The 15,115-nt window shown below is 35.1% G+C and overlaps 2 protein-coding genes across 4 annotated transcripts; one reads left to right on the top strand and one right to left on the bottom strand.

The window, feature by feature from the left end:
- Nucleotides 1–640: 640 nt before the first annotated feature.
- Nucleotides 641–5,272, bottom strand: LOC103038044 (cytochrome c oxidase assembly factor 1 homolog). 3 transcript variants are annotated; one of them, XM_007250698.4, is made up of 5 exons: nt 5,185–5,272; nt 3,410–3,542; nt 2,508–2,659; nt 2,334–2,410; nt 641–834 (listed from the first exon to the last, which is right to left on the bottom strand). In XM_007250698.4, the coding sequence occupies exons 2-5, from the start codon at nt 3,501–3,503 to the stop codon at nt 756–758; spliced, it is 402 nt and encodes a 133-aa protein (XP_007250760.1). In that variant the 5' UTR covers nt 3,504–3,542; nt 5,185–5,272; the 3' UTR covers nt 641–755. The 3 variants fall into 3 exon arrangements, with proteins under 3 accessions (XP_007250760.1, XP_049338678.1, XP_049338679.1); XM_049482721.1 differs by lacking the exon at nt 5,185–5,272 and adding an exon at nt 4,417–4,763; XM_049482722.1 differs by lacking the exon at nt 641–834 and adding an exon at nt 1,167–1,446.
- A 944-nt stretch (nt 5,273–6,216) lies between these two features.
- Nucleotides 6,217–14,795, top strand: blvra (biliverdin reductase A). The gene is made up of 7 exons (XM_007250697.4): nt 6,217–6,327; nt 7,401–7,524; nt 8,466–8,585; nt 8,760–8,857; nt 9,739–9,846; nt 9,948–10,116; nt 11,195–14,795. Exons 2-7 carry the CDS (start codon nt 7,406–7,408, stop codon nt 11,457–11,459), a joined length of 879 nt encoding a protein of 292 aa, XP_007250759.3. The 5' UTR covers nt 6,217–6,327; nt 7,401–7,405; the 3' UTR covers nt 11,460–14,795.
- Nucleotides 14,796–15,115: the final 320 nt, after the last annotated feature.

Here is a 15,115-nt window from a genome sequence, read left to right as displayed (position 1 = left end):
TAATATAATACTCTAATTTTCTGAGACACTGATTTTTGGGTTTTCATTGGCTGTAAGCCATAATCAACAATCAACAATAAAAGAAATAAATGCTTAAAATAGATCACTCTGTGTGTAATACATTTATATAATAATATATGAGTTTCACATTTTGAACTGAATTACTGAAATTTTAAACTTTCAATGATATTCTATATATTTTTTAGACGCACTTGTATGCTACTAACTACAAATAAGACAAAAGGATAGCTTTTACAAGTACAATAAATAACTACTAATTTGAGTATTACTAATTACTAAAGAGTTAAGAGTTGTGTTTAGGCCAGTAATGCCCTCTAGTTGTAACAGGCAGTATCACAATAACTTAAAAACTTAAACCTGAGGTGTATTCATCTTTATTTTCCCCTTTTAAAGGCAAGAAAAGCCAGGGTAGATGGTTTGTGGTCTAAATATATTTTCACCAAATCAATTAAATCTGTCTCTAATTTTGTCTCCATCTGTCAATGCTGACGCATAATAATTTACACAGAAACTGCAAACTGGGGTTCATTCCTCACCACTACAACTAAATGGTAAAAAGTTTCCTTGACAAATATTTCCTTTATTTTTTAACGGTTCAAATAATTCTAAATAAGCTTCATTTGGAAGGCTCACTTGGTTTTATTGGAATCATTGTTCATCATCTCTTTTATCACAGATATATACAGATCAGCGGTCATCATTAAAACAGATCCAGCATCTCCATCTTCATAAAACTACTCTGATTCCGCTCTGGGGAAAATATCAACAATCTCTCCAGTCCGAAGCTGCAAAGCCACTCGCTGGAGGCACCAGCTGCAGAGAGAATTCACAGAGAGGAAAAATACTGTTAAATTCATCTACAGAAAATCTGCTATTAAAATTCTATTCTCATTTCACAACCACTCTGCTTTTTTTCATAAAAAAAGTTCCATTAAGTTCACATAACCCTATCAGAAATCTGCTGTTATACTAAGCTTTTTAAACCCACACAAGACCCATGTTAAATATGTTTAACCCCTCCTGGTTCTATTACTGCACATCCATATGTGGGGTCAACATGGAAACAAACTGGTTCCCAGCTGACCCACAAATACTGACAACACTGTATGATCTGTGTTTATTTGTCATTTTTTTATTTTTAATTTGCATATAATGTCATACCTGTCAAGTCTCCCGTTTTGGCCGGGAAACTACCGTATTTTACTCCTCTTTCCCGCCGTCCTCCCGTTTTAGTATTTTCCCGTAAATTTCCCGTATTATATTAAAATAAAAAGATATAGAGACAGGGCACTGACCGCTCTGTGTCTCCTAACCAATCGTGGAGCCGGATCAAAGAGAAAGTCCCGCCTTTCAGGAGAAACAGCCAATCAGCTTGCAAAGGGGGGTCAGTGTGGGGAAGCCCCTCGTCGCTGTGAGTTCAGGCAGCTAGTTGGAGCAGCTGATGTTAAAACAGATCTGGATATACAGCGATTTTTCTAAAAGAAAGGTAACGGTAGGCTAATCATGTAAACTGTGATGAGATTTGTCTGATAGCTGCTTAAAAATACCTGTCTTAAAATGGAAGGGATACTGAACCTTCGTTGGGCTGGTGGGACGACTTTAAGCGGACAGAGGAAAATATCCCTTATTTTTAAATCTAAAAATTGACAGGTATGTATAATGTGCATATACTAACTCAATCAATGTTTTAGTAAAAACACATTTCATGTTAAAAATAATCTGATTAATCAATATAGTTTAATTAATCATGATTAATCACTTTTATTCATCTTAGGATTTAAGTGTTCAAAAGTAGATATTTAAATGTAAATAAAAGATTGACTGTCAAAATGGAATTAGTGTTGTCAATAGCTTAAAACATAGTTATATTATCTGCAACAATATTCTGAGATTAATCAAGATTAAAATCATGACTAAAAAAAAATCAACGTTGGTATTTCCCTGTCAGATAACATTGTAGTTTTTTTTTTTTATTGTAATATCTCAAGATATTTTTGATTCTTTTAAATTAGAAACATTTTCAGCATTATAAAGTTTTTCCTGATTAATCGTGTTAACATTAACATATAATTAATGTGTGTTTGCTCTACCTGATATTTTTCTGGGTGGTAAATTGTTTTTTTAGTAATTATCTTGTTTGATGTAAAATGTAGCCCATTTTAAAATCTACTGAATACATTTGTGCAGACACACAAATCATATATTTTTATAATACGATTATCAAATAAATAATTATCTTTATTCTTTTTTTTAAATCATCATTTTGTATTTTTAAAAGGTTGTTTGTGATGGCAGGTGAAGAAGCACTGTACCTGTTCATCACCGAGTCTCTGGTGGATGTTGTGTACAGATAGCCCCCAGTCTTCTGTCCAGTCACTGGAATTTTCAGCTGGAAGTTGAGAACAGTAGATCCAAATCTGTGAGTTTTTCAGATTAATAAACGTGAATACGCTCAATAATCAACACTATCAGTGAATAAGTCTGACCTGAGCCTGGGTGTGGTCCACGCGGTTGTGCCGATCGGTCAGGTGGATATTATGGATCTTCAGGGGTGGAGCCCCGAGGCTGGCCATGGCTGTGGAGTTCTCATTCAGCTGCTCAATAGCCAGCCTATAATACTCTGATTTAGCGAAGTTTTCTGGGAAGAAAAAAAGATGAGAAAAAAAAAACAGGAAAAATCATTTAAAAAAAAGTTATGAAATAAAAGAATTGGGGAAAATACAATGTATACAATCAAAAGGGCATCTCACAGTACAATATGATCATGTTGCCCACAATCACAATCACACCACAATACTGTGATTCTGTTAAACTTCATATGTTTTAGACAGTTCTCTACAATATTTCACAGCATCTGTGTTACTGAAGAGGATAAAATACTCCTAATACTCCTTCAGACTATAAGGCGCACCGGATTATAAACTGCACTATCAATGAACATCTTTTTTCTGGTCTATTTTCAAACATTAGGAGCTTCGGATTATAAGGCAAATTAAACAACACTAGTTAGGATGCCTACATTGAAGTGAGCAAGGCTGTCGCCATGTTTCCCTTCTAATAGGGAAGCTGGGGGAAGTGCCTAAATAAAAAAAACTGTAATAAAAAAAACACATTTTTTTTTCAAAGCCAAACAAGTGCTGGATGTTAGTCTACACAGATTTCTCTACTAAAAACTGTTTATTTGTGGTGGAGTAATACACAGAGCTTCGGTTAGAGTGCATTACCGGCTGATAACAGCACTCATAGAACGCCTCTCAGCCAATCGCATTGCAGGGTCGGAACTCACAGAAGTATAATAATATTAAACATGGCACTTGACATCTAATGCCTGCCCACAATCAAATTATTCTCTTTCAAATTCTAATAGAATCTGTGTTTATCTGCTCACTCTGCATGAGGTAGTACATCATGCCACATCCTCCCCCAGTCATCACAGTGACAAATATTGTCATCTGCTGCAGCAGGCTGGTGGAGCGGCTCATCTTCTCATACCCTCTGGATCTCACACGATCTTAGCAAACCTGAAAAAAAAAAAAAAAGTAAAAATGCCAAAAACACAAAATGCCTTGATCTATTAACCCAGTCCTCTTTTTTTTAGTAACTACTGCACTTAATTTAAAATAATCCACTCAACTATGGATTACGTTTTATTACGTCAAATGAACAAAATATGAATAAAATTAAATAAAATAAAAAATTGTGGTTTAGAGTTTAGTGCCACTAAGTGACACATAATGAACATCCTGAGAGCATCACTACCAGACAGAGGGTTAATCTGTGTTTGTTCATCTCACCTTATTTACAGAATGCTAAAGTGCTTTAGAGTTAGTGCTGGAGTTAAAGCAAAACTAGATCCTTTAAAAAGTGTATTTTTGCTTTTACTGATCTATTCCAACCATTTTAACAATTAAAATCTTTTAATGAAATGTTTTATGTTCCACAGAACTAGGTCTGATCTGATTTCTGAAATAAAATGTTATGAAATGGTTGTTGTTACATCATAATTTTAATCTTAAAATAATATGTATTTTGCCCGCAGTAAGAAACTGAATTTATCTGATTCAACTTTGAATTTGGCACCAGCATTCAGAATTGGGTCTGGGCTCTTATTATGGTTTAAGGGTGCACCAAATCCTTTTATATTTATAACCATTTATATATTTTTATTAATATCTGAAATGTGTTCCTTTGAAGTAATGAAACATGTCGATCCAGAATAAAATCTGATAAACATTTCCTAATTAAAAAAAAAAACACGTTTATTGTAGTAATTTCCACCTCTGCAACATAATTCTCAGTTTTAACTGCGCTATAGGCGAGGATGTTTCCATGTACTTTGGTAGAAGGATATTCACAATATGCAAATCAATCAATCAATCAATCAATAATACCAACCTCCTGCTTATCCTAATCAGCTCTTCCTTCTGCCCCGCCCCTAAACCCATACATCACCAGCACCATCACAGTGCAGCTTCCAAACTACCCTCTCATTTTTTGTATTTTTGTTTTATTTGCACTGAGGGTGGAGTCAGTAAAAATCAATGGGTTTACGTGCCCTTTAATTCTTTGTAACTTGTGAACAATTATTTTATTTTAATAGTGCAGAAATCACACTTTTTTTCACTAATTTATTCACTAGCACCAACAGCTCCCTCCCAAAAACGAAAATGATGTACGGTAGCTAGAACATGCGGAAAAGGAGGCAGTTCTATGTAAATGAAATCAGAAAAAATAAAATATAGGTTAAATAAAAATAGAAAAAAACATTTGTTTTTGATAAATAATATGTATTTACTCTGCTGCTCTTTATAGGTCGCGTTTTAGATCATAAATCAGATCATCAGAACGTTGTTTCTATGTCTTCTTGTCAACATTAAACAATGGTTAGGACTTTAACCCCATAGTTAACTAGTTAATAAGCTAACAAAGTATTAAACATATAGCTGACTTATGGTCATCAACCAAAACCCTTAAAACCCTTAAAACCCAGCATTGATAAAATCTCCCTCTGCGTTATCTGCGTAACGTTCAGCACAAGCACGCAAAATCCCCGTTAGACAATATCCAGTGTTCCAGCCTTTTTCTATCATTAATCTGTATATGAATGTAAATCTGGAGCTGAAGCTAAGCTTTAACTCGTGATAATAAACCAGTTTAACTGACCGTCCCTCTAAACTGCAGGCTTTCCCTCACCGCCGCATGGGAGCGGCCATGTTTGTTTTGAACCGAATGACCCTCTTTAACCCTTAAATCCCCGGATTCACAGCAAAATCACAAAAAAAAAAAATAATAATAATAATAAAATAAAATAAAAATAATAATAATAATAATACAGCTGAAAATAAAATAGTCTATCAGTCTATCAGAAGTTTATCAGGTCACTACTTTTCTTACTATAAATATGAGCAACAAAAAACATAATAAAAAGAGCATAGAAAATAAAATGCATAGTTGTAATCATAGTAATAGTGATAGTAATAGTAATTGTTTTCCCAAACATGTTTTCAAGAGCATAAATGTTTAATGCTAAAGCTAAAATAATAAGACAAAGCTTTAATACCCAAATGTCTTATTACTACTGTCACTTTTTGTTTTTGTGGCAAATACTACAGAATAGAAAAATGATCCTACAGACTAATAAACTAGTGAGAATTTTTCTACATTGTAAATTTAATATTGAAGAATATATTAAAGCTACGCAGGAACACATGCTAAACTGTTATGTATACAAAAAAAAAAATGTAACCAACCAAAATATACTTTAGATTCTTATATAGATTGTTACATAGATTTAGATTTAGATACTTTAAGAACAACATTTATCTTTTTTGGGACAGATCTGCACACTCTTGGTATTTTCTTAGGACTAACATTTTGTGCACTGTTTACTACGTAATTCCATATGTGTCTCTTAATTGTTTTCATGTCTTTAATATTAATCTCCCTTTTTACTTTTATTTTTTATATTTTTACATTTTGGTTGAAATCATACACACCACTCATCTCATCATTAGACCCCATAACGTAGTGCAGACATAATAACAATTTTACAGAAATACTGAATTTAATTTAAGCATAAAGTCTGGGAAATAAGAAATAAACAAATGTGAAGATAATGGGGAAAACTCCAGAAGCACTCTTTCTGCAGCATTCACTGGAGGGAGTCAGAATGCGCAATCTGGCAACCCGTGCAGGCAGCCCTCCCCTGTGTAGAGCGAGTTATGAAAGTTGTGAGTTGAGAGTTATATCACTGCAGCCGCAGCAGCAGCAGCGCAGCCGGACAGCACAGCGCGCAGACTTTCAGAGGTAAGAGACAGCGCTCCGGGCTTTAGAACAGTTCTAACTAAGCGGTTTTAGCATGTCGTTGTGTAAATGTCCTTCAGAGACTCGCCTCGTGTCTTTCTGTCATGCACGCGCTTTATACACCACACTGGCATCCCCAGCCTCCTTGTATTTAAACCATATTAGGTAGCCGAAGCGATATTAGCGCGCAGAAAGGCCGGATTATAGAGATAAACACATATCTGTTACAGTATAACCCATGCTGTGTTACATTCATAAACACAGGATCCTTTCAGCTACATTTTAAAACAAAAACGAATTGGGTCTAATTGCAATTTCCGGTTCCACCTTAAATTCAGCTAGTTACAATAGAGAGCCTGAACAAGCGCCAGAGCGCAAACAATGCAGCATTTAAGGTGGAACGGAGAAATAAAAAATAATAAATGTAAAAGTATGTTTGACAGTATTAAATGGCAAATTATACAATTATTTTTCTTCTTTTGAAATGTGGATAAAATAAAAAATGGAAACAGTCATAATATACCCCATAATGTAATTGATAACAGCAATTCTACATTAGTTTGTACATTATTATAATAAATATAAAAATTATAATTAAACAGTTATAATATATCCCACGATTATTCCTGCAACGTCCTCCATCTCAAAAAACAATAGGAACAGCTGAATATGAGACTTAAAATGCATTTAAATGTCTAGATGTTGTTTAAACTTAAAAAGTATTGATATTTAGTAAGTAAATATGTAATCAGTTTGTGTCCCCAGCACTGTTATAAATTAACGATTAGTCAACAATAAAATTTGTAGTGGACAAATTTATTTAATAAACACTGTTGATTTGATTATATCAACTAATTGTTGCAGCCAAAATTAAAAACACAAAATTAAATTTAGCATCATTTTTGCAGAAATTGATCATTTGTTTGGTCAGTCACTATTAATTCACCCCAATATCATATAATAACAAATATTATTATAGTAATATAATGCTGTTTGACTGATCTAATAGTTTAATAGTCCCATGTGTCTTCGAACTTTTGCTATGCTGCCCACTGACTGTGTGCTCTTGTCCACAGGTAACATGTTGGGGTCTGTGGTGGTGGGCCTGGGCATTGCCGGGGGGGTGCGGATTCGAGACCTGCTGGCTCCTCTGCCTTCCAGCGCCGCGGAGAAGTTTACAGTTAAGGGATTTGTGTCCAGGTCAGTTGCATTCCCCTAGAATGGAGAAAGGTTTTTTTAAATGTGTGCATAATTAAACAATAAAGATGTAAATGCAGTCAATCAGGATGTTTGGTGGAGTGTGGAACAGTCATTTTTTTAAAACATTTTAATTAATCAGTTGTCATAGCAAGTTGTTTTATAAATGTTATTAATATGTTTTGTGATTCAGAATTTTTTTAATTTAATTCTAATAGACGTGAGAAGATGTCCTAAAACATATATAAAAAAATACATAACAAAATGCCATCACCAGAACTAAATACTACAGTACTTGTTTTAAAAAATATGGATGTTAATGATAGCAGAGTTAAAAAAGGCGTAATATTTAAGGAACTCATTAAATAATCATAATTGATCATATTACACTTTTGAAAGTAAGTTAATAGTGGTAATAGTGGTAACTCCTCCTAAACTGTGAGATAAGAAAACCACTGAGCCGAGAGATAAGCAGCACCCCAGCCCTTGTTACACCAGTCGCCCAGTTCAGAAGGATATGTACGTTGGGTTAGAGCATGCCATGCTCGAAGTTAAATTACATTTTAAAATCTTCCTTTTGATTTTATTCTAGAGGTTTTAAATTGGTAAAATAAAAATAAAAAACTCATAATTTTTAAGTGGTGTCTTATTTTTTTCCAGAGCTGTATTTCCTACCCCTAAAAACAATAAAAATATATATAATATTAAAACTCTACAAATATTAGCATATCATCTAGCCTTCACTTAACTCTTAACTCTGTCTGTTCTAAACTATATGTTAAGCTGTATTAAATCAGAAGTGTTTATTGATCAGTGCTGACTGATCATTGATCATGATGTCAATTATCTCACTCCATTGCATCAGAGAAAGGAGTGTTTATCTACTAATTGTTTTTGGGTGAAAAGTTCCAGTATGGGGGACTGACTGTAAATGTTTTGTTTAGGAGGACAATGGAGGACCAGCAGGGAGTCCAGCAGATCCCTCTAGAAGAGGCTCTAAGCAGGGATGACATTAATGTGGCCTTTGTTTGCACTGAAAACACCAGCCATGAAGAGCATATCAGGTAAGACAACTATTGACTGCTGAACTCTCAAGAGGGGTTTCCTGTTAGTCCTCTGAGAGTCTTCTGATACTCATTATACTGGGCTGAGTGATGGACTCAAACAGAAATGAAATATTGTGATATTATGAGGTACATTAGCTGTGATGTTTCTCACACGGTTTCATTTCCTCTCAGGCAGTTTCTGGAGGCAGGGAAGCACGTATGCGTGGAGTACCCAATGACCACCAACTACAGCTCTGCAGCTGCTCTGTGGGAGCTCGCCCAGCAGAAGGGTAAGCTAAAGATAATATCTGCACTGTGTTTGTGCTGAAGTCAGCTTGTTCCACAGGAAACATCATGGTCTTTCTTGCTTCTCGTTTCTCTTGGGCAACAGTGTCCAGCTGTGCCTTCTAAAAAAGGGATACACCACATATTTTCAGAAAACTGTACAAAAAACATGGTATTTTTTAATTAGCTAAATGACCAATGACTTATTTACTTGAGGTCGTAGTACAGTGTTATACTAATTAGAGCTTGGTATTAAAACTAGATACCAAAAAAACACCAACCGCAATGTCTCAGTACTATTGAGTACCGAAAGGTAAAAATAAATATATAAATAAATAAATAAATTGCATAAACACACCAAATGCTTGCAGCGCTCTCTGGGTGACCGTATGATTACTCGTGTCAGCTGTTAAAAAAAATACGTTGTGTGAGAATATTTATTGCATTTTTTTAAACAAAAAATAGACTACAGACTACAGTCCGATATACTCGCCTCTGACCGGCAAAAGAGCTAGCACTGCGGTCAGCGGCTAATGCTAATGCTGCTGCACCCAGCCTTAGTGCTGGAGAAACTTCACTAAAACTCCTGTACAACTCTGTACTTCAGCAGAGAGTGGCTTCACTGCTCCTTAATACCTGACTTATAGAATTCATACATAAGGTGCACCTAATTATAAGGCACACTGTCGATTTTTGGGAACATTTAAGGTTTTTAAGTGCACCTTATAGTCCAAAAAATACGGTATACACTATCTTAAATTCTTAAACATTATTGATTAATTGTTGCAGCCCTAGATTGGTGTTTGGGCTTTGACCAAATCACATCATTGTTTAATTCTGTTCAGGTTTGTTGTATGTCTAATTTTAACAAGTGTCCATCTTTTAGGTTTGGTTCTGCATGAGGAACATATAGAGCTCTTCACTCCTGACTTCAAGCAGCTGAAGAAGGACATAGCTGGGAAACAGCTGGAAGAGGGACGCCTGCATTTCACTGGTATTTACACCAAACATGTACAGGTGCTTTATTTTGCCATGTATCACATACTTTACTAGTACCTAGGAAATAATTAGCTATTCTGTGCCCCGTTCCCTCAGGAGGTCCCTTAAAGCCCGGCTTCGGGTTCCCTGCCTTCAGTGGGATCTCCCGGTTAACCTGGCTGGTGGATCTGTTTGGTGAACTGTCTGTTAAAGCAGCAACGCTGGAGGAGGACGAGGACAGAAAGTACTCCAAGATGACGGCTCACTTCCTAACCAAGGATCAGAAGTGAGTTCAGTATTTCAGTCAATGTGCTCCACAGTGCTGACCTGACTCGATAATAATGATGAAAATAACCTTTGGTCTCCTTTAACTGATTCAGCAAAGCTTCACCCATCACCGATTTTGAACTTTGACATTGTCTTGCCTTTTTAAAGCAGATTCACTATTAATATTCAGTGTTGCTTCATTATTGAAAAATGACATTTTTTCATCCAAACTATGAAAAAAAAAAAAAAAACATATGGAATTGTTTAGTTATTTAGGTAACAAAAAAACGTGTTAAACAAAACCAGAATATAATATATATGTTTTATATTTTAGATTCTTTAAAGCAGCTTGTTTAGATGACAGCTTTGAACATCATGTCTGGATTTTTTCAGTTAGTTTTATGAGATTTATGAGAGTCACCTGGAATTCAGGCTTTCAGTTAACAGCTGTGCTGAACTCAGTAAGAGTTAATTACTTGAATTTCTTGTCTCTTTAATAAAGTGTTTGAGAGCATCAGTTGTAAAGTAGTGAAGAGGTAGAGTTGCAGGTATATAGAGAATATTTGAGTAATGTTCTAATCCATGTAATGGGAAGCAAGAACTACTCAACTAGAAAAGAGAAAAAAAAATGATTTAAAAAATGTGCAGTCAAAGCAAAGACTCGTCAAAAAAGTTCTGATGAAACTGGCACCCATCAGGATCGACCCAGGAAAAAAGAGCAAGAGTTACCTCTGTTGTACAGGATAAGTTTATCAGAGTTTCCTGCCTCAGAAACTGCAGGTTAACAGCTCCCCAGATATAAGAGCACCTAAATGCTTCTTCACAGAGTATTTTGGTTTGTTTAACTTTGTTTAAAGTTACTACATGATTTCTTAAGTGTTCCTTCATAATCTGGATGCATATAAGCAAATCCTTTCCAAAATTAGTTTTTAAACTTAACTCATACTTTTTCATGTCTAAGACTCTTAAATAAAAGCTTTTAATTGAAGTAAAAGTAAAACACTCTTTAACTTCCAAATGTTTTAGAGGTTATATATAATGTTCCCTACAATTATACTGGACTATATTTCCGTAACTTGATTCTCGTCACTCTGCAGACCCCTCAGCTGGATCGAGGAGCGGGGTCCCGGCATGGGCAGAACCAAACGCATCAACCTGCGCTTCGACTCCTGCACCCTGACGGAGCTTCCCGCCGGGCAGAGGGAGGCTGTGGGTCTGTTCATGCAGGACATGGTGCTGTTCGGCCGCAAGCTGCAGGGAGACGTGCCCCCGGAGGAGCTGCAGGCGGAGCAGCGCCGAATCCTGCACTGCCTGCAGCTCGCCGAGAACATCCGGCAGCTCTGCCAGAGCACTGCGGCCTGAGACACACACACACACTCCACAGCACACACACACACACACCGGGCTGCGTGGTGACAAGATAAAACGCACAAAACCGCTTGCCTAAAACACTCTACATGCATCTGCATCAGGTCTGCAGCAGCAAAAAAGGAACATTTTTTTTTTTACTGTAAAAGTAACTTTCCACTTACTCCCAAATAAATACATTCAAAAATAAAAAAAAATAACTATTGCAATTTTAATACTTCTCATAAAATTCTAAAGCAGCAGTGACAATAATGCATGTACTGGAAACTACTTTTCATACTAGTGCATCTAAAAAAATTAGAGTATCATTAAAAAGTTACTTTATTTCAGTAATTCAGTTCAAAATATGAAACTCATATACTATATAGATGTATTTATTACACACAGAGTTATCTATTTTAGGCGTTTATTTCTTTTATTGTTGATGATTATGGTTTACAGCCAATAAAAACCCAAAAATCAGTGTTTTAAAAAAATTGGAAATAATATAGGACCAATTGGTAAAATGAAAGTCCTGCTGGAAAATGAAATCTGCATCTCAAAAAAATATATAGTATTATAACCAATTAGTCAACTACCAAAATAATCATTAGTTGAAACCCTAGTAGATGCACTCACTCAGACATATTGCCATTACTATTTGGCCAGGTTATTTATTTAACTTATTTATTAGTCTCAGATTCGTGCACATTTTTCCTGCTTCCAACAAATCAACTTCATCAACTGACTGTTCACTTGCTGCCTAATATTATAATTGTCCTTTTAATATCATGGCTGATTGCTGTTAATTAAAGTAACTATCATGCATCCCTTGTAAAAACAAACAAACGTTGGTTTTCAGACATGTTTTGGCTGATTTTTGCAGTATTTGGGGAAAGATGGAAAGTTATTTAAATTAGATTCATGTTCACTGGAACACACTACTCCATGCAATACTCCCGTTTTAGGTGCAGCTGTTATCTGTAATGCGACGTGAATGCTTGAAATGTTGTTTATACTTGAAGAGTTTAAAGTTATCGTGCTTCGTTGTTTTGTGTAGTGTAGAAATTGTTGTGTGAATTGTTTCATTGTTATAAAGGGAAAAGACTTTATATTATAAGAAGTGCTGGCTGGCAGAACTACCCCGTTGTTTGAGTATGGGGTGAAAAGAACTTATCTAATGTTATTTCCATCTAGAAAATTGTATTATAATTACTGGAAATTACTGGGACTGGGAACCAATCTAAATTTTTAAGATTAAGATTTTTCTTTCATTGCTGCAATGAAATCTCTGTTTGAAAGTACAGTTCAAAATGTAAAACTCATATATTATTATATAGATGTATTACATACAGAGTGATCTATTTTAAGCATTTATCTCTTTTATTGTTGATGATTGATTATGGCTTACAGCCAATAAAAAACACAAAAATCAGTGTTTCAGAAAATTAGACAATAATATAAGACCAATGGGTACTTTTGGCAGCAGTGTGGGCAGTGTGCCAAGTCCTGCTGGAAAATGAAATCCTCTCCAAACCATTATTAAAAATTAATCATTAAATTTTGCTTTTAATTTGGAAATTAATGGACCAATTGAGTCTGGAGGAAGAGTGGAGAGAGACACAGTCCAAGCTGCTTGAGGTCTAGTGTGAAGTTTCCACCAATCAGTGATGGTTTGGAGAGACATGTCTGATATCTGCTGGTGTTGATCCACTGTGTTTTATTATCAAGTCCAAAGTCAGTGCAGTTTTGTTTTCATTTCATTTTCCAGCAGGACTTGGCACACTGCCCACATTACTGCCAAAAGTACCAATTGGTCTTATATAATATTGTAATTTTCTAAGACACTAATTTTAGGGTTTTTATTGGCTTTAAGCCATAATGAATTATCAACAATAAAAGAAAAAAAGGCTTAAAATAGATCACTCTGTATGTAATACATCTATATAATATATTAATTTTGAACTAAAATACCTTTTCAATGATGTTACATTTTGAAGATGCACTAGTACAGGTCAGGAACATCCCAGTTCCCAGAACATCAACACACAGCAGCTGAGAACTAATAATCATAGTATTATCTTTAGTGTCAGTATTGTAACACCTTAAACATAAACTTTAATCATTTGTTGGATGAGTTGGACTGCGCTGATTTTGTGCCTTATTAATCTAATTAATCTTTGCATGCTTATTCATCTGCTGATGCTTCTCCTCCCTCCAGATAGATCAGTTATGTGTAGGTTTGTGGGAACATTTCTTCCCCTATTTTAGGAAATGTATTTACTGCAGCTGTAGAAAGTTACAAGAGGAACTATCAGGTCACCAGGCCCAGTTGTAGGAACACAGTGAACACTAGGGGTGGGATAAAATATCGGTATTGTGTTATATCGTATCGTTTTCATTTGAGAAACATTACCAATGCATGGCATCATGTTTTTTAAGCTATTTGCTAATGTTGCTAATAGAGATTATTTTGTTTTTCTTTCTGTTTCTATTGTTACATTTTCGTTACATTGTCATTCATATCTGTTGCTCTCCATATATAAAGAGTGCCCCTGAAATGGACTGTGTGTGTCTCACCCTGTGGTAAATGTCCTTATTGACTGTGCAGGAAACTGTAATCTCTGTTTTGATAGTCTAAACAGCATGAAATCACATGAAATCTGATTTTTGGTGTTTTATAGGTTAAATCCAGATCGGTTTTGATAGTCTGAACAGCATGGAACCACATAAAATCTGATGTTTGGAACGACTAGACTGTATTCAGATTGATTTTTGATAGTGTGAACAACTTGAAACCACATGGAATCTGAGTTTTTTTTTTTTTTTTTTTAAATGGGTTGTATCCATATTGAGTTCTGATAATCTGAGCTTGAAACCACATGAAATCTGATTTCTGGAATATTGAGATTGTATCCAGATTTATGAGTTATGATAGTTTGTACAGCCCAAAATCACATGAAATTAGTATTAGATATTTTGTGGTTTATGGGTTATAGCCAGACTGGTTTTGATAGTCTGAACAGCCTGAAGCCACATAAAATCGGATTTTTGGAATGACTAGACTGTATTCAGATTGACTTTTGATATTCCAAACAGCTTGAAACCACATGGAATCTGATTTTTTTAATGGGTTGTATCCACTTTGATTTATGATAATGTGAACAGCCTTAAAACCAAATACAATCTGATTTTTGGAACAACTAGATTGTCTCCAGATTGTTTTTGATAGTCTGAACAGCTCAACACCACGTGAAATCAGATTTTTGGTGTTTTATGGGTTACATCCAGATTGTTTGTGATAGTCTGACCAGCATAAAACTAAATAAAACCTGATTTCTGTAAGATCTAGATTGTATCCAGATGAAGTTTTGACAGTCTGAACACCTTGAAACCACATGAAATCTGATTTTTGATGTTTTATATGTCAAATCTATATTGGTTTTGATTTGTCTGAACAGCCTGAAACAACAAATAATCTGATTTCTGGAAGGTCTAGATTGTATTTAGATTGATATTTGATAATCTGAACAGCCAGAAATCCCATGAAATCAGATTTTTGCAAATTGGGTCCAAACCACATTTGGAGGTGGGTCTAAAACGTGATTGTTTCAGAACTGCATTTGCACAGATGCGACTCAGTCTGATCGACTGAACGGATCGACTAATTA

Source organism: Astyanax mexicanus, chromosome 8 (assembly GCF_023375975.1).
Source record: "Astyanax mexicanus isolate ESR-SI-001 chromosome 8, AstMex3_surface, whole genome shotgun sequence".
Taxonomy (NCBI): Eukaryota; Metazoa; Chordata; class Actinopteri; order Characiformes; family Acestrorhamphidae; genus Astyanax; species Astyanax mexicanus.
This window is presented reverse-complemented; position numbering and strand designations above follow the sequence as displayed.